At 37.8% G+C, this 20,181-nt stretch overlaps 1 protein-coding gene across 6 annotated transcripts in view; it reads left to right on the top strand.

Moving 5' to 3' along the window:
• Tsp97E (Tetraspanin 97E) overlaps nt 1-20,181 on the top strand; it is a 340,699-nt gene that overhangs the window by 135,734 nt on the left and 184,784 nt on the right. For all 6 annotated transcript variants that reach the window (XM_090370673.1, XM_090370674.1, XM_090370675.1 and 3 more), the window contains exon 3: nt 5,673-5,840. In XM_090370673.1, coding sequence (XP_090226799.1) covers nt 5,673-5,840 — 168 coding nt within the window. The remainder of the gene's footprint in view (nt 1-5,672; nt 5,841-20,181) is intronic.

A 20,181-nucleotide genomic window follows, 5' to 3' on the forward strand; every position in this document is an offset into this window, starting at 1 on the left:
TCTGTTCGTTCAAAATACCTGTCCAGCTGAGCCTTAAACTTATTTAGGCTATCAACCTCCACCACAAGGGATGGAAGTCTGTTCCACCAACCAACCACCCGCTGGCTAAAGGCAAATTTCCGCACGTCTATCCTACATCTGTCTTTCCTCAATTTGAATTTATGCCCTCTCAGGTGATTTTTCTGAGCTAGAGGAAGAATCCCATCAGCATTGAGCATGCTTAAACCATTCAAGGCTTTATACACCTCTATCAGATCACCTCGCTGGTGCCTAGTCTCCAGACACTGTAATTTGCAAAACTTTAGCCTTTCTTCGTAAGAGCACCCCTTTGTTCCATTCACTAATCTTGTTGCCCTTCTCTGTACTCGTTCCAGCAGCTCTACATCCTTCTTGAAATGAGGCCTCCAGACCTGTATACAGTACTCTAGGTGTGGCCTGACCATTGCCTTATACAATGGAATAATCACCTCCTTATCCCTGCTGGAAAAATTCCTGTATATCATTGACAATACTCCATGAGCTACTCTTGCAGCCCATCTGCACTGCTCAGAGAACTTCATATCTGCCTGCACAACCACCCCCAAGTCCCTTTCATTCTCTACCACTGTCAGTGTAGTTCCACAGAGTTGATACGTTGCTCTGGGGTTGCTGTTTCCCATGTGTAGTACTTTACATTTGTCAATGTTAAACTTCATTTGCCACCTCTCAGCCCATCTGCTCAACCTTTCCAGATCCTGTTGCAGCAGCATAGTGTCAGTAGTGTCCTTGACAACCCTGCCAACCTTTGTATCATCTGCAAACTTGGACATTAAGCTTGATATACCATCATCAATATCATTTATAAATACAGAAAACAATAATGGACCCAACACCGGGCCTGAGGGACTCCACTAATAACATTAGTCCACGATGAGCAGTGTCCATTGATTACCACTCTCTGTCTTCTCCCCCTCAACCACCCCTTTATCCATAGCAGCAATTTGCCTCCAATGTCACACTGCTCCAATTTGTGTAGCAGTCTTCCATGTGCAACAGTATCAAAAGCCTTTCTAAGATCCAAGTATATAATATCAAAGTTATTCCCTGCATCCAGTTCTTTTGTGACTGCATCATAGTATCCAATCAAGTTGGTCAGGCAAGACTTCCCCTTAACAAAACCATGCTGTGTCTGAGCTATAACTGAAGTCTTGTCTAAATGATCCTGCAGTGCTTCTTTAACCAGTGCCTCCATTAATTTTCCTAGAACTGAAGTTAAGCTCACAGGTCTATAATTACTTGTGTCAGCCTTTAGTTTGTGATGAATCTGTTTTGGTGGTCCTCGCTACTTGGGCATAAGTCAAAGTATTTATTTCTTTATAATTATTCTTCTCTTCAGTCACCGTTTGTACTTTTGCTTTCAATACTTTGTTTTCTGTATTAAGTCTGCATTATGTTCCAAAACAGACCAGCACTATCTGCAATCTTGTTGCAGATGTAATCCTATTTGTCTGTTTATAAAGAAACTCTTCTAGGAACAGTTTCATTTCTTTAATTTGTCTTATGGAATCTTCTATTTGATTTATAAGCTGAAATTTCCTCTCCTCCTCTGTTTTTGTTACCTGTGGTTCTAAATTACCATTCTCCTTTTGATCTGTATTTTCTACCTGGTTTTTGCCTTTTCTAGCCTGTTATACTAAGGTGGCATGATTCTAAGTCTTCGTTTGTGATTTCTTCATTGTTTAGTGCCTGTAACCCACAATCAGGCAGGTCCTTCAAGTTAGGATCGCGATCGATTTTTTGATTTTTCAGTTTTTTTCCATGAGTTTTAGTCTTTGCCAGTCATTCTGCTGTTTTTATAACGTTTCTTATATCCAGGGGAGTAATTTAAGTTATATTTTATTGCCGTAGACCTATCAAAACCCAAGATGCAACGTTTTCCAGTTTTGGCGGGAAAACAGTCACACACAAAGAAAGGTACTCTTATATGCAAGAATATGTTTAATCTAAGTGAAATTTACATTTCCTCCCACAAATAAGATGTATCCCGCTAATTTGATTGAAAAATTTATCCCAATTTTTGGAATTTTGAGGTGTTGCAGTATCGAAATCGGCAATAGTAGGATCGCTAACGCTGAACAGTCGTACTCTGTGTAAATGCATTCAAAAAGCCAACAATAGCTAAAAACAACTATAACTAACAAGCTTGCCTGAATAATACTAGTTGTTTTCATCTGTACACAGCATGTAGAATCTAAGTTTTATGGTTTTTGAGGCACCTCCATAGCCAGGTGGGAAGGAGCAGCAGTGCATAGCACACGCTTCTTGATTAGACTGGGGTTCGAGCCCGTCACCACCAAATACGTTGGATGCGGAAAGGTCAGGGAATGACCACCGCATATCCCGGAGCAATATGGCCTTAGTTGCTAATGCTCCTAAAAACCAAACAACAACAACAACAACAACATATGGTTTTTGAAGCCGGAAAATCCAAGAAATCCTCTCTGCCGTTTACATCAAGTGGAGCTTCTTGCAGAGGCGTCCGTTCAACTCCACGATCACAGTGCCTCTTTTCAAGCAGGGATGACGGATTTGGTCTCAGTACTACACTGACAGTGACAGAGAATGAAAAGGACCTGGGGATAATTGTGCAGGCAGATATAAAGTTTTCTTAGCAGTGCAGACGGTCTGCAAGACTAACTCATAGTGTCTTGTCAATAATAGACAGGAATTTTTCTAGCAGGGACAAGGAGGTGATTATCCCCTTATATAAGGCAATGGTCAGGCCACACCTTGAATACTGTATATACAGGTCTGGAGGCTTCATTTTAAGAAGGATGTAGAGCTGTTGGAACGAGTACAGAGAAGGGCAACAACATTAGTGAATGGAACAAAGGATTGCTCTTATGAAGAAAGGCTTAAATTTTGTAAATTACAGTGTCTTGAGACTAGGCACCTTCAAGGTGATCTGATTTGTGATCTTCAAGGTGATCTTCCTCTTGCTCAGAATAATCATTTGAGAGGGCATAAATTCAAATTGAGAAAAGACAGATGTAGGATAGATGTGTGGAAGTTTGCCTTTAGCCAGCGGGTGGTTGGTTGGTGGAACAGACTTCCATCCTTTGTTGTAGAAGTTGATAGCCTAAATAAATTTAAGGCTGAGCTGGACAGGTACTTGGAAAGAACGGAGGGGTTGAAATGGGAGCGTGTTTTTTTTTTTTTTTTTTTTTTTTGGCTGATGCTGCATAAGCTTGCTTTCTTGCATCATATGCTAATGTGTTATGGTATTTCGCACATTGAAAACAACAGGGCTTTTGGGGAAAATAGGGATGGGGCAAAGCACTCAAAAAAAAAAAAAAAAAGATGTTCAGTCTGTTAAGTAAAATACTAAAAAAAGTTAGAAACCCAATTAAATTGCTAACACAGGTTTAAACATCTTAAATTTCTAATAAATAAATAAATATTTCATTAAATATAGCACTATAATATATACATATTGATTGATATTTCTGTTTACCAACTTTTTTTTGGATTGTAAAATTTAAAACAGTAAAAGAGATAAGCAATCAATAATGATGAACACGGCACACACAAATTGCACAAGCAAAATACGGAATGAAAAGTTTGAAGCTTAAAAAATAGGAATGAAGTGAAGATTCTGAAAATGTATTTATATTTTTTTAAGGAGAAATGCATTACACCATAATAACCAAAAAATCCACAGAATTGCAGTTATTTGTATAATCGCAAAAGGCTCTGGGATTCAAACCGGGGCCTTTTTCGCCCTCTGTTGGGAGGACGGTGATGATACTACTGTGCTACCCGCAGAGGTGTAATAGTGTTTAATTTTTATAAATCAGTAGTATAATATTCAAAAAAAAATTACATGCATAAGTGTGTGTATAGATGGCTTGTAGTATTTGGAATCCCCAAAAAGTTGAAATACACATACAAAGGATTTTTTGTCTTTAAAAGTGTAAAAAAGGGTTTACATTGCTTAGTAGCATTTTATGATTACCTCCCCGATTTCCATTTAGAATTTGCTGTTGGTTCCACTGAAAAAAAATTTAAAAATTTGTCTGAGACCACTGTAGTCACCTTTACTGAAGCAAAAGCCCTTCCCTTTGCTTTGGATAGTAATCACACCTTTAAGAAAATCCCTCATTAGTACACTATGATCACTTCCACTTAATGGTTCTTTTATCTGCAGATTCTTAATGCTTGAAGATTTGCCTGATAATGGCTTTCTCTCTTTGCCTTTTCTGTTATTGAAAACAGTCATCCAGTAAATCTACAAAAGCCTTGCTACTGTATGAGGAACCAACCCACAAGTTCTAGTCAAAATCCAGTAGGTTAAAATTTAAATTATATGACCTCTGAGTTCCTGCCCCACTCTATTTGTCTATATAGTTGTTTGTTATACCCATCACATTCATTAACTTATAACTCACTCTTGCTCTCATTTTTGTTTTCCTTGTGTTTATGTTACATCATACTGAAGCCAGTATAGCCATTTGTTATTAGACGTTAGTTCTAAGCGAATTGGTGATCATAAGGAAATTGAATAATCACCATGGCTAGTACAATGAGAGAGATGGCCCCAAGTTCCCAGCATCCTTTAAATGGGATAGGGGTGCTAAAAATCCCCAGGTGGCAAAAACTTTCATTAGGAAAAATAGTAACATTGAACGTTAGAACCTTATATGAATCAGGGAAACAGGGAAATGTAGCTACGTCTGCAACTGGACTGGCAGATCAGCTGAGGATCTTTTTTCAGCTCGCCCAAGACAGAGAAGTACAGCGTGGTGATCGTCAACCTCTAATAGGAGATGGCATCAAAAGAAGAAGGAAATTGAAATTATAAATTACATTATAATTTATAATTTTATTTGGATATTTGTTTGTGTTTTTGCAGTTTAGATGCAAAGATAAAATCAGCCATATCCATGTCAGCAACAACAAAAAAGGAATTACAAATTTAAAAAAAACCATAAAAATTATCTAACCTGGAAAGAGGTTGGGAAATCCTTTGAGTAGATCATTTCTATTTCCAGAAAGGTCATGGGATAGCAAAGGCCAAACTTTTTGGGATGGTTTCTTTCAAAAAAATTATGCCGTTAATTCTAAAAATAAGAGAATGCATTGGGAAAAATATTTCTGTAGTTATAAAATATTCTCCCTGTGATGACATTCATCACAGGAAAAATATTGAGCAAATCATGCACCACAAATATATATTTATGCTGACAATAGTCATATCAAAAGCTATTTTTATTTGTTAGGTGCATTTTGTCAACTCTTATGAGGGCCAGTTTGGCCTTCATAAATGCAGATTGGCCAACTCAATGCAGCATCCATATCCCTTCTGAAAAATTCATCCTGTTAACAAATATATTTTTGCTTTATGTTCACTTTTTTTTATGTTGATAAAATTTTTTTTTTACAATCTAGTGTTATTTGTTTCATTGTAAGAAGACGTAATTTTAATAAAATGTCTGGTATTGTTTTAAAAAAATATGATGAAATAGAGCATAATAGATAAAATTATCTGTTTTTTTTTTTCCGGCCATCATTTCAGTTTTTGGAATCTGATCACTCTAAGGTAGTATTAGTGTGTGTATGTATGTATGTTTATACATATTTCATTAGTTTGTTTGGTTAATAAAATGTATATATGTTGAATATTTTTCATATAGCTAGTATCTGTCATTTTGATTGGTGTAGCAACTTATGGCAGAGCTGCCAGCTTTATTACTAATATTACACTTGTTGGAGGAATAATTGCATGTGGAGTCTTCCTTTTCTTGTTGTCTCTTCTTGGCCTTATTGGAGCTTTGAAGCATCATCAAGTACTTCTTTTTTTTGTATCCTTCTACATTATATTTTAAAATTTTGCATTAATTTTTTTTAAAAAGTAATTTGCTTTTAAGAAAGCAGTAGTTAAGTAAAAATATACAATGAATTATCTGATCTGTATAGTAAATTATGATTGGACAGATCATGTTTTAGAACCATAACTGTGAGCTTTTTTTTATATTTACTCTGATTTGGCAAATCCTTTTATGTAACCAGAGGAAGAAAATTAAATTTGAAAAAAAAAAAAAAGCTAGAGTGTTTTTTTTTTTAATTTTTTAAAAGCTTAATGAGCAGATTGGAATGTACAGAACAATAAAAAAAAAATAAATGGTTGAACACCTGATATCTGGCAGAATTGAAGCATTGTGTCACTTTCTTAAATGAAAAAGCATAATATGCAAGCATATTCCATTTCTGAATAGAATATAACTGATGCTGAATATATTATATGTATAAAAATTGGAATATAGTATTAGTATTAATATTGACAAATGATTCAAGGAAGCAAGCTTATACAATGTCTGTCAAAAAAAAAAAAAATAAAATAAAAATTCGATTTCACCTATCCATTCCATCAGTAGTTTGTCTAGTTGTTCCTTGAATTTTTCAAGCAATCCACTTCACCACAATGAATGGCAGCTTGTTCCAGCAATTTAACCCCTGGGGCTCACATCTGGTGAGTATGGGCTTGGTAAAACCAGGGTCCTGAGCTGGTTATCGTCATTCTTCTCTTTCTTGGTGATGCCTTTCTACTTCTCTCTCTCTCTCTCTCTCTCTCTCTCTCACTCACTCACTCACTCACACACGGGGTAACTCAGGAATTTTTTTTTTTTTGGCTGGTGCAGCATAAGCCTCAGGCTTCCTTGTACCATATGGCTAATAATAATAACACACAAAAGCACCTAGCAGAGCAGTTCACTTGAATGATAAGGCACCCGGAGACAATCCCAAAGTTTCTCACCGAAGGAGTCACATGTCTGAAGCCTAAAGACGAAGATCCCGGCGAAATACAGGCCAATCACCCGCCTCCCAATGATGTACAAGATCCTGACCAGCTGCATAACCAAGAAGATATCAGACCACTTGAGAGAGTCAGAACATAATGGCCGAACAGCAGAAAGGATGCAAGCAGAGGAGCAAAGGATGCAAGGAGCAATTAATCATAGATGCCACAGTTATGGAACAAGCCTACAAGAAGCACTGCAACCTATACACGGCCTACATAGATTACCACAAGGCCTTCGACTCCGTACCTCATAGCTGGCTAATAGAGACCCTGAAGATCTACAAGGTCAATCTGATAGTGACAAACTTCCTAGGAGCAACAATGGCGAAATGGAGTACAACCATTAAGGTCGAGAACATCACAACCAGGCCAATCCCCATTAGAAGAGGAATCTTTCAGGGAGATGCTCTGAGCCCACTATGGTTTTGTCTAGCACTCAACCTGCTATCCACCATGCTCAACAGCATCAAGTATGGATATAACCTCAAAGAAGGAAGAAAGAACCTGTACACCTTCTCCCACCTGATGTACATGGATGACATCAAGCTCTACGTGGCAACTGAGAAGCAACTACTCTGGATCACCAAAGAATTCAGCAAGGACATCAGGATAGAATTTGGTCTAGACAAATGCAAGACACACAAATTGCACCAGGGAAAATTAGTTGGCCGAAACTACCAGCTGCTGACTGGTAAAGAGATTGAAGCTATGACAGAAGACCTACAAATACCTAGGGATGATGCAGGCTCAGCACTTTGAGCACAAGGAAATCAAGAAGTGCCTGCTAAAAGCAAAATTGAATGGAGGGAACACAGTTAAAGCAATAAACACCTATGCAGCCCCAGTACTAACATACACCTTCAGGGTCATAGATTGGACTAACACCAAGCTAGAAGATATCATGCGAAAGAAAAGGACAGTGATGACCAAGAGCTGCCAACACCACCCAAAATCAGCAGTGGAGAGACTAACAATACCATGGAAAGTGGGAGGAAGGGGCCTGATAGACCTGATAGAGCAACAGAAAACAGTGATAGTTAAACTGAAGGATTACTTCGAGAACCACACAGCACCACCCCACCAGACCATAAGGAAGATAGATAAGTTGTATACCCCACTCAACCTAAGTGAAGAGACCCCTCCCACCCAGACAGCACAAGAAACGAAGCTAGGAAGATGGGCAAAGAAGACACTATGGCAGACACTACAATGACCTCCATCAAGATCACATCGATAACATTGCTTCCAATGCATGGCTCACAAGCAGGACGCTCTTTCCCGAGACTGAAGGATTCATGCTAGCCATCCAAAACCAGGTAATAACACCAGAAAATATAGAAAATACATCGCAAAGGAGCCCGGAATGTCAGATGGCACATGTCGACGATGCCACCTGGCTTCAGAAACGATCCAACACATCACCACGGGGTGTAAGGTGACCCAGACTGAGTACACTCATAGGCACGACCAGTTAGCCAGGATAATACATCAGAAACTAGCAAGGAAATACCAGTTGACCAAAGAAAGTGTACCGTACTACAAGTACAAACCCCAGGCAGTACTAGAGACCTGAACCCACAAGCTGTATTGGGACCGCGCCATAATTACGGATAAGACCATCCTGCAAACAGACTGGACATAACCCTTGTGGACAAGATGGAAAAGGCTACCTACCTGATTGACATAGCGGTGCCCAACACTAGCAATGTCCAGAAAACCCATGAGGAAAAAATTAGGAAGTACATGAACCTGAGACATGAAGTCAAGGAGATGTGGCATATGCAAGAAGTATCGATCATCGTGTCAACCACCGGTATGGTACAAAAGACCCTACATAGCAGCCTAGCAGCAATAGGTCTCCCAGAGAACACCAACAAGGAACCCCAGAAAGTCGTAATCCTGAACACCTGTAGGATAGTCAGAGATTTCCTCGACCAACAGTAACACCAGACATTACAACCACCTTGTGTACTTGGTAGCAGTACCTGTCACAGGGTGGAATCCCCAAATCAGGGAGAAATAATATAAGAGCAACAACAATAATAATAATAATAATCGATCTCACTTTGGCTGAAGGCAAACTTAGTATATCTATTTTGCAATCATCCTTTCTCAATTTGAATTTATGCCTCCTCATTTTCATACTCTGAGCAAGAGGAAAAATCCCATCAGGATTGAGTTTGCTCAAACCATTCAAAGCCTTAAAGCCTTTCTTGGTAAATGCACCTCTTTGTTCCTCATCAATCTCATTGCCATTCTTTGTACCCATTCCAGCAGCTGTACATCTTTACTAAATTGAGGCCTCCACACCAGCATGCAGTACTCAAGATATGGCCTGACCATTGCCTAAAACAATGGTTAGGCCACAAAGTCTCTGCTAGCAAAATTCCTGTGTAACAATTTTAAACACCCCCCATGACCTGCCATGGCAGCCTATCTGCACTGCTCGGAGAACTTTATATCGGACTGCACAATTATCCCCAGATCCTTTTCTTTTTACACTACCCTAAGTGTAGTACCATGCTTTGGGATTATTGCTACCTATATGCAGTACCATTGCATTTGTCAGTGTTACACTTCAGTTGTAATTTCTCAGCCCATCAGCCTAATTTTCTAGATCTTGTTATGCAGCAGCATACCTTTATTACCGTCATTAACCACCAGTGGCAGCTCGTGACTCTGATGTTTGGGGGTGTTGCGTCTTAAAGTTACGTTAAATTGACTTGGTTATAAGACATGTAGACATACACAGTAATAATAATAAGCAACTTAAAAATACTACAAAACATTAACTAGACATTTACCATTAACAGACTTGAACTTTTATTTAAAAACAAAATCTATTCTTTGGTTTTTATTTGTTTAAAATAGATTAATAACTTTTTCATTCATGTTTGGTGCACTGTTGACCAAGCTTTTCTCTATTGAAAGCATTGCTTGAGCATTTAGCCTTTCCTGATTCATAGTGCTCCTTAAAAATGTTTTTATTCTTTTTAATGTCGAATGGCAGCATTTGGGCTCTGAAGTAGTCATCAGAATGGCCAAAAGAACTTTTATGAGTTTTGTAAGTTCACCAAGAACTCTTCAGTTAGATTGTTTTCTGATATAAATTGCAGTGTCAGTTAATTTTCAATAATTGTGTAGATCATGTCTGCTATAGAAAACTTGTAATTCCGTAAGACGTTTTTCTCTTTCAATCATGGGATATGCCTCAGTAGGCTCCAGTAACTCTTCTGTGAGCATTTTCGTACAAAAAATAAAGTTCTCATTGTTAAACAATTTAGCAGCAATAAATTGCTTTGTAAAAGAATATCTCTCACCGTTGTCAACACTTATATAGTCGCATACTTCCTTCACTTCAATCATAAGTGTTTTTGAAGGATTTTCACAGTACATTGAATTCCTGATTTTTAGAATGACATTATTAAAGTTTCCTCTATATTAATGTATTTTAACTGCCTCAATTTCTCGAGATTGCATTTGATTATAAATAACTTTCACATGAGGCATTATCTAATGGAAAAGTTCTAACCAGAACCCAAATTTTTCGTTACTCAAGATGTGAAAAATTCCAGTTGCTTCTAAAACTGTCTTATCTGCATGTTCTGTCACTTTTAGTTCTTCCATGCACTTTTTTAATGATTCAAAATTTTCATAAACGCTTCACGGTGCATATAGTGAAGTTCCATCTTGTAGGAGAAGGTTGGGCAACACAGCTGTCCATATGCTTTCTGAGAACAGAGAGATGCTGTGATGATCTTGAGAAAAATGTTGGCATCGACATGAGGCTTGGAAAGAATATTCTTGAATCTCGGGTACTTCTTGCTGCATTTCTCATCATCAGATTCAGTTGGTGTGCATAGCAGTGAATGAAATGTGCATTTTTATACACTTCTTTTATTTTAGCCTGAACTCCCCCTTTCTTGCCTTTTATCACACTTGCACCATCAAATTTGTGAGCAACCAGTTTTTGAGTATTTCCTTCGAGGGTTATATCTAATTGATTGAGAATACACTTCGATATTTTGCCTGCCATTTGGTTTACCAGAGTGAAAAAAAACCCCAAAACGCTCAACAATGTATCTATTCAGTTCATATCTCAGAACAATTACTATTTGTATATGTTCTGAAACATCTGTTGTGTCATCAGCCATGACAGTTACGAATGAAGCTACTTTAATTTCTCTTTTTATTTCATCCCAGCATATTTGCAACAGTCAAGAATATCATTCTGAATAGTTTTAGAAATGCCTTTAAATGCTGCATTACTTTCTGAATGGTTCTTTAAATTGGAATCTAATGTACAGGCGAAATTTATTAATCTTCTGAATACTCCTGGATTTTTAGAATCATAATTTCCACGTAAAGGAATTTCAAACTGTCCACAAAATATAATGCAGTCTGTTATTCTTGGTAACTTTTCTGTTATGTTTGCCGATCGAAAGTTTATAGGCCTCACTAAGCTGTTCTTTAATATTTACGCTTCCTAAAAGCGATAGTGAAATCACATTATCAATATGTTTCTTTGAACTCTCGTGTTTTAGAGTTTTTTCTTTCATTCTGTTTATGTTTGTAAAGCCACTTTTTTTCCACATTAAGTCACCTCTGAACACGTTGTTATTTGGTTTTTAGGAGCATTAGCAACTAAGGCCATATTGCTCCTGGGATATGCGGTGGTCATTCCCTGATCTTTCTGTATTCTCCGTATTTGGTGGTCATGAGCTCGAACCCAGGTCTAATCAAGAAGCGTGTGCTACCCACTGCTGCTCCTTCCCACCTGGCTACGGAGGCCACCAACCACCTCTGAACAGGAAACATGGAAAACAAAACACTGCATTTTTACTTCACAACCACAAAGCCAACTTTTCCTTTGCTACCGTTCAGTTTTAAAATTGCAAATATATTTCTTATTATACTTATTCCCTGCTGAGAAATTTGAATCTTTGGTGTGGGGCGGCCTTCTTTTTTAATCGCATTTTTTTTTTTTTTTTTTTTTTTCTTGGAGAGAGAATTATGAAAAACTAAGTTGCTGAAGTTTATTCACTGTCACGTGATTTACTTCATGGGGGAAGCATGGAGGCCATGATCGAATCAAATTTAACATATTCGTGTGTTGTAGAAATGATGTTTTACTTACACATCACCTCATAATATAACTTCACCTTACCAAGTTCAAGCTCAATTCGCAATTAAGCTGTAATCTCATAATTGTGCTGTTGAATGGCTTAACACTGATATTATTTAGTTACAAAAAGACACCGACATTGTAGCTACATGGCCATCGTGGGTAACGATGAAATCTGCACTGCGTGCTTTACAGTGACTTTGATTTATTTCACCAATAAAAAATGTATATTGGCAAGTTGTCAATGGCAACCAACTACCAGATATTCACTGGAATGCAAAATGTGTCACTGTCTGGCGCACAGTGAGGCCTACAGTTGATTAAACTTCAAAGTTGGAAATGATTTTGTTTTTATTTGTTTATTATTGAAATGATTACTGGAAATAGACGATGCGCATACTATATGTGGGTCCTGTTATAAAAATATTCATTGCGTTGCATTGTTCTTCACAAAATATCATATAACTCTGTTCACTGTATATTTAAATTTGAATAGTTGGGGGTGATGCAGTTCCTATGGATGAGTCGCCCCTGAAACTGCCCTGCCAACCTTTGTATCATCTGCAAACAGACATTACGCCTAATATGTCTTCATGAATATTATTACTAAAGACAGAAAACGATGATGGACCCAGCACCGAATCCTGTGGTACTCCATTAATAACATGGCTGTAGTGGAGTTTATTTGCAGGTATATGCCTTATACCCTCTGGATTTTTAGGTGAATAGGTATACCTTCTGGTTTTTGAAAGACTCGAAAAAACAAATATTTACTGAAATTCAAAAAAATAATAAATTTATTAGAATTTGATTCTTAGGAAATACTTATAGTTTTATTGTTTTTAATCTATGTTCCATATATAAAAGTAAGTAAATATGCCATGTGTGTGTGTATATATATATATATATATATATATATATACATGGGTATACGCTGTATATCCTCTGGAATTCAATTAATAAGCACAGTATACTCTCTGCATAAGTAAATTTACAGCTTATACCTTCTGCTAATTTTATGACTACAGCACTATAATAAGATTATACACAAAGAGCAGTGTCCATTGTTTACCACCCTCTGTCTTCTCTCACTCATATTCAGAGTTGTAACTTTCCCTTAATGCCACACTACTCCAATTTGAACAGCAGTCTTTTAAGGCAACTGTTTCAAAAACTTTCCTGAAATCCAAGTATGTGATATAAAATTAAGAATATGCTAGTCATATGGTAAGCCAAGCAAGTGGCAAATAAAAAGTAAACCACTATATAATTACAGAAACAAATGAAAAGGATGGAGGGAATAAATCAAAATAAAGGGTGTTGCAGAAGGACTGTGTTCCTAACATAATTTGCAAAGAATGTTAATTAATAAAGGTGTCAAATAAAATAAATTTTTGAAAGTGCCAATTAACTGAAATTTAGTAAATAAATCTTTATTTGTCGTGCCCCCTTAATGGCACCAGGTCCAAATTATAGGAAATGTCACTATAAATGGAGATGAAAACCAACCATAGCAACATGGCCAATTGTGTGAAATGAGAAATAAAATATTGACCATTCTTCCCATCTCATCAGTAGGTCACAGCACTAGCTATGAAAATTATGTCCAGTGAATGTAATTTGAACTTTAAACAAATCACTTCATTGGCAACCTCACAGATATATTAGTCAAGTGGCAAATGCAGTAGATTAGACGCCGACCGGACTAGCCGGGTGGGTAAAGTGCCTGCCTGGCAACCCAAAGGCCTCGGGCTTGGATCAAAGTACTGCAAAAACCTTGGTAGGTGCATTATGGCCACAGAAGCCGATGCGCCAACTACTACCAAAAAAAAAATTAAAAAAAAAAAAATAGATTTGATTAATGGCGACTTTATTGAAGTGAAAAATTATATTGTAACAGATCAGAGCACTTATAAGTCATCACTATATTGCTGACACAGAATGACAGTTAAATAAGAGTACATCAAATGAAATTGAACTGTAAATGGCACATTAGTAGTAGCTCAACTTGATTGAGCTACTACTAATGAATTGATGGCTACAATGCCATACCTACCCATATGCAGAGATTAAATTAGAATATACAATAAGAATATGCCAGTTGTATGTCAAGCTAAACAAGTGGCATATAAGGAGAAAAGCAGTATACTTTATTTCAGTCTCGGAACTTACATTCAGAATAGCTCACGTGCTTTTCTCACAAGTTGTGACAGTGACTTCCGCTATGATTTTAATACCAGTTCTCCACAAATGTTAACAGGAGAGACTGCTTTTACAGGAGTGAGTTACACTTAAATAGCAAGGGTGCAAGAATATATGCTGATGCTATTGAGGCAGTGTTAGGTGGGTCGAAAAACTGCTTGCTTGGGGGGATTCACAGACTAAAAGATTAACAGTGGCTGCAGGCAGAGGCGAAAGTGATTCTTTGCACTGCTTCTGTTAGAATGAGCAGCAGCCTGGAAAACAAGGTGTTGGGGTTTTCCAGGACTGCTGGGAGTCATCGTGGAACAAGTAAATACATTGGCTGTGTTAGGGTAAGTAAGAGTAGGAACAGGTACATCTATACTTGCATGTACATCAATGATAGAAGTACAGTTAATAAATTTGATGAGTTTGAAGTGCTGGTAAAGACATCAAAGGTGGATATTGTTGGGATATCAGAGACGTTCACACATATAAAAGCAGTGCAGAATTGGAATTTAGGGAATACAATGTGTACAGGAAGGGAGGAGGAGTTATACCTGTAAGAAACACAAAATCTAAGGAAATGCATCCGATTGACATTGGTGGACAATACGATGTTGAGTGAGTGTGGTGTGACAAGCACTGGGAAAGAGAAAATGAGAGTAGGTGTGTGTTTTAGGCCTAATGACACTGATGAGTATAATAAACAATTGTGCAGAAAAATAGTGGGCCATTAAATCAGAATGTCTTATAATGGGGGATTTTAACTTTCCAGACATTGACTGGAACTTGAGTGTTGGTCGCTCAAACACTAGCAAGGCTTTTGTCGATTTACTGAGATTTACTGAATGAATGAATATTATTTACGGCAACGTGTTCGAGAGGCAACTAGAGGGAGTAATACCCTTGATCTGAGTATCAGCAGTGATTATTCATACATATAGAATTTGCAGATAAAGGAACTACTCGATGACTGTGATCGCAGTGTACTGATGTTGGATTTACTTAAAGATGTAACTACCATCAAGGGTAAAGGGAAGTGTTTTTCTTTCCCAACGGTGACTACAGTGGTCTCAGACAGTTTCTAAATTCTATACAGGGGGATCAACTGATGATATTACCAACGGTGAATGGGAATCCTTCAGGGACCTAATTTTGGAGGCTGTAAGGCTTTTGAAAAACCAACTAAGAAATACTGTTCAAGGTTTAGATCTAAATGGATGACAGATGAATTAATGACGCTCATGGCAAGAAGAAAAATGCATGGGATGCATATAAATTATCAGGCGACACAGAAGCCTATGACAGATATAAGCTAGTCTGTAATCAAGTCACACGGAGGTTAGGCAGGCAAAGATACATTACGAGAAAGCTTTGGCAAAGGATACAAAGAGTTCTTTATTTATGTAAATTCTGGAAGGAAAGGGATGAATCAGATTGGTCCACTTAACATAGATGTTTTGACTGTTGATGATCATGCTCAAGTAGCTGATGAACTGAATGTGTATTTTGCATCTACATTCACATTCAAGGAGGGGGAATGCCAGAAGATTATCAAACTAACAGGGAGCGAAATGATTTTGTAATAACTGAGAACAAAGTGGAGGAGAAATTGTTGAAATTAACATTAAGGAAGGCACATGGCATGGATGGGATCTAGCCAATTATATTAAAGGAAGCAGTAAAGGAATTAAGCAAACCCTTAGCCATAATTACTGATAACTAATAGCTGGTAACTAATAACTGAGAGCAAAGTGGAGAAGAAATTGTTGAAGCTAAATATATGAAAGGCACCTGGGGTGGATTAGATCTATCCAGTTATATTAAAGGAGGCAGCAAAGGGAGTAAGCAAATCGATAGCCATAATTATGAGAGCATTCTTGGACTGGTGGGGGGAATTTCCCTTGGACTAGACATGTGCAAATGCATCTCCAATTCACAAAGGGGGACCAAAGGGTGACATGAGTAATTACAGATCTGTTAGTTTGACTTCTGTTCTAGGCAAAATAATGGAGTCACAAGTTAAAGAAGCATTGCAGGATCATCTAGACAAGACAGCAGTAATAGTTCAGACACAGCATCGGTTTGTCAAGGGGAAGTTGTGTCTCACCATTTTGATTGGATACTATGATGTGGTCACAAAGGAACTGGATGCAAAAAATAATTTTGATATCATATACTTGGATTTCAGGAAAGCTTTTGATACTGTTGCACATGGAAGACTACTGTACAAATTGTAGCAGAGCAGTGCCGGTATTAAGGGCGAGTTGCTACAATGGATAAAAGGATGGTTGAGTGGGAGAAGACAGAGAGTTGTGATCAATAGGTACTGCTCTACGTTGATTAATCTTATTAACATGTTCACTTCCGGTCATGAGTCAGCATGCTATCGTCAATAGTGCGGCATAGAAGGAGAGGCACCTCTGTAGCCAGGTGGGAAGGAGCAGCAGCAGCAGCAGTGCATAGCACACGCTTCTTGATTAGACCGGGGTTCGAGCCCGTCACCACCAAATATGGAGGATGCGGAAAGGTCAGGGAATGACCACCACATATCCTGGAGCAATATGGCCTTAGTTGCTAATGCTCCTAAAAATCAAATAACAACAAACAAGCATAGAAGGAGGAGACTGTCACCAGAAGCTGACTGTGTTTCCATAACAAAAAAGCTTGAAAATTGGTAATAAGGGATTGTTAGGTATACCATATCAATATTCAAGTATCGTATAAGCAGTTTCCAAAACATTTTGAGATTCACGTGCCAGCGTGTGATAGGAACTGGAGGTGAAATTTGGCTGTAAATGCCGCATCACGCGCTGCCGTGTGACACAAAAATGTAATAATATAGTATATAAATAATAAAACAAAAAACATGGTAACATTATAAGAAATACGTATTATTTCATACCAAACCAATACAGATTACAAATACTATGTGTAAGAATGTTACTTATGTATAATGTTCGCACAATCTAAACAGTAGCCAGGTGATCCTTCACAAACACTGCAGATATAGATTGTATCCTTACGTTTCCCTTCGGAATAGCAACGTTTGCATTGCTTCCTCAATATCTTTCCAACTTTTTCTTTCTTCCCGTGGTTAGAGCACATGTTCCAGTTCAGGTAGATCATGCACAGTATGAGGGAGATTAGATGGCTGTTTCAATAAAGATCTGATCACTGATAAACGGAAGTCATAAAGTTGCATCTTGTTAGGTGAATATTTAGTATAGATATGGTGTGCCTTCATCATTATTAGTGATTACTACAAATATATTTATGCAAAATATGCATAAATATTTTTGTAGACCACCTAATGGTTTTCCTTTCGCAAGGATAATAGGCAAGCATTTGATCTTGCTTATCAATGCCTGACATAAACCTATTATATTCAATTATAGGCAGTGGTTTTGATTTCAGTTCGCCTCGTTTGTTCTGCATTTCCACCATATCATTTTGGTATTCTGTAGATATGTAACTGACGTCTCTTCTGTCCTTCCACTTAGCAATCATTACACCACGGGCACACCTTTCCCCTTTCTTCAGCATTTTTTCTCGAACCTCTTTCAGAAATGTTTTCCTATTACTTCTGATTGTCTCAGTAATGGGTTTGTCTGTCAGCGAGACACTTAGCGAGTTCATAGCTATTGTAATAATTGTCCATAAATATGCTATGCCCGACATCTAACATCCCATCAAGTAAGTTCATGACGACTTTTTGAGCATGTCCTTTTTCACCAGAATCAATCAACATTCCGGTATATACTTGAAATTTGATAACCATGCCAGTAGGCGTTGTGATCGTATATAACTTGATGCTGCACTTATGGCATTTGTTTTGAATGTACTGTCGAAAAACAAGCTTTCCGCACCACAGTATCATAGACTCATCTAAGCTAATCTCATGTCCTGGATAATATATTTCCGACATTTATGCATTGAACAGATCCACCATTTTTCGAATTTTATATAGGCGATCCCGTGGACATACCTCTTTCTTTTCTGGATTTTTTGCAAAATGCAAGGCCTGCAGTAATAATAAGAAATGGTTCCTGCTCATGTTATCTGCAAACACATGTAATCCGAACAGTTTATCTGTTTTCCAATAATCTTGTATGCGAATGGTTACCATATGTAAAATTAATCCAAAAAATACCAGCATTTGATCTCTAGTGGTGTCCTTCCATGCATTTATTCGAGAATGCTCTTTATTTTCTCGGGGAAGAAGTATTTCAAGAGCATAAACATTTGTTTGTGTAAATATTTCATCCAAGATATTGTCGGTCAATAAATGATGAAAGTAATCTATAGGATTATCACCTGACACGGGTTGCAGCAAAGACTTGGATTTTGTAAAACGAAACTGTTTCATCGATGTTATGTCATTTTCCCACATGACGTTTTCCAACTCACCGGAATCCTGCTGTGGAAGTGTAGCTTCTTCCACAATATCTTCGTCATCTACACTTTCTGAATCCGAAGCGTCCTTTGAAGGGATAAAATCTTTGTCATCGTTGTAACTGACGTCACTGGGATACACATCAGATAACTCTTCCAACATTTTTTCAATTTCTTCATCTGTAAGGGATTTTTATTTTGCACTTTTCTTCTTTTTGGACGCAACGGGCCTGCTAAACTATCATCTGCACAACTCATATTACAAGGCTTTTCCACACATCATGTAACAAAATGTTCAACACCACATACAACTACATTTAGTTTACACCCTTTATTTGATGAAGTTCTCTAAATTTGAGAACTTCATACTAACGTCTAACGAATCCAGTGCCTGCACGTGATTGGCTACTGGGTAATGATGCCACATCCCGCGCCTGTGCATGATCTGCTCTTCAATACTGCTGCAACATCACGTGCTGGCACGTGATCTGCAGCGAACATCTTAATGGTGTCACTCAGCATTTGATGTTGGGCCCATTGTTGTTTTGTATATATATCAATGATATTGATGAAGGTATACCATGCTTAATGTCAAAGTTTGCAGATGATACAAAGGTTGGCAGGGTTGTTAATAACAGTAATGATAGTATGCTGCTGCACTAGGATCTAGAAAAGTTGAGTAGATGGGCTGAGAAGTGGCAACTGAAGTTTAACATTGACAAATGCAAAGTACTGCATATGGGTAGTAGTAACCCCAGAGAAATGTACCAACTATGTGGTGTTACAGCCAGGGTAGTAGAGAATAAAAGAGACATGGGGGTATTGTGCAGTCATATATGAAGTTTTCTGAGCAGTGAAGACAAGCTGCGAGAGTAGATTGTGGGGTCTTGTCAATGATATACAGGACTTTTTCAAGCAGGGATAAGGAGGTGATTATCCCCTTCTATAAGGCCATGGTCGGGCCACACCTCGAGTATTACATACATGTCTGGAAGACTCCTTTTTAGGAAGGATGTAGAGTTGCTAGAATGAGTACAGAGAACAGCAACAAGATTGCTGAAGGGAACAAAATGGTGCTCTTATGAAGAAAGGCTTAAATTCTGCAAATTGCAGCTTCTAGAGACTAGGTGCCTGCAAGGCAATTTGATTGAGGTGTATAAGGCCTTGAATGGATTGGGCAGGCTGATTGCTGATGGGATTCTTTCTCTTGTGCAAAGTACAAACCTGAGGGGGCATAAATACAAAATACAAATAAATGCATAAATACAAAGTACAAACCTGATGGGATTCTTCCTCTTGTTCAGAATAATTGCCTGAGAGGGCATAAATTCAAACTGAGGTAAGACAGTTGTACAATTGATGTGCAGGAGTTTGCCTTTAGCCAGCAGGTAGTTGATTGATGGAACAAACTTCCATCTGTTATTGTAGAAGTTGATAACTTAAATAGATTCAAGGCAAAACTGGACAAACATTTGGAATGAATGGATCAGAGAAATGGGAATGTTTTTTTTGGCTGATGCTGTATAAGCTTGCTTTCTTGCATCATTTGTCTCTAGTAATGCTAATTATGAGAGATTCCTTGGACTCAGGTGAGGTCCCTATGCACTGAAAATGTGCAAATGTATTGCGAATTCACAAA

The sequence above is a fragment of the Mastigoproctus giganteus genome, chromosome 3 (assembly GCF_048544385.1).
Source record: "Mastigoproctus giganteus isolate SK-2022 chromosome 3, ASM4854438v1, whole genome shotgun sequence".
Taxonomy (NCBI): domain Eukaryota; kingdom Metazoa; phylum Arthropoda; class Arachnida; order Uropygi; family Thelyphonidae; genus Mastigoproctus; species Mastigoproctus giganteus.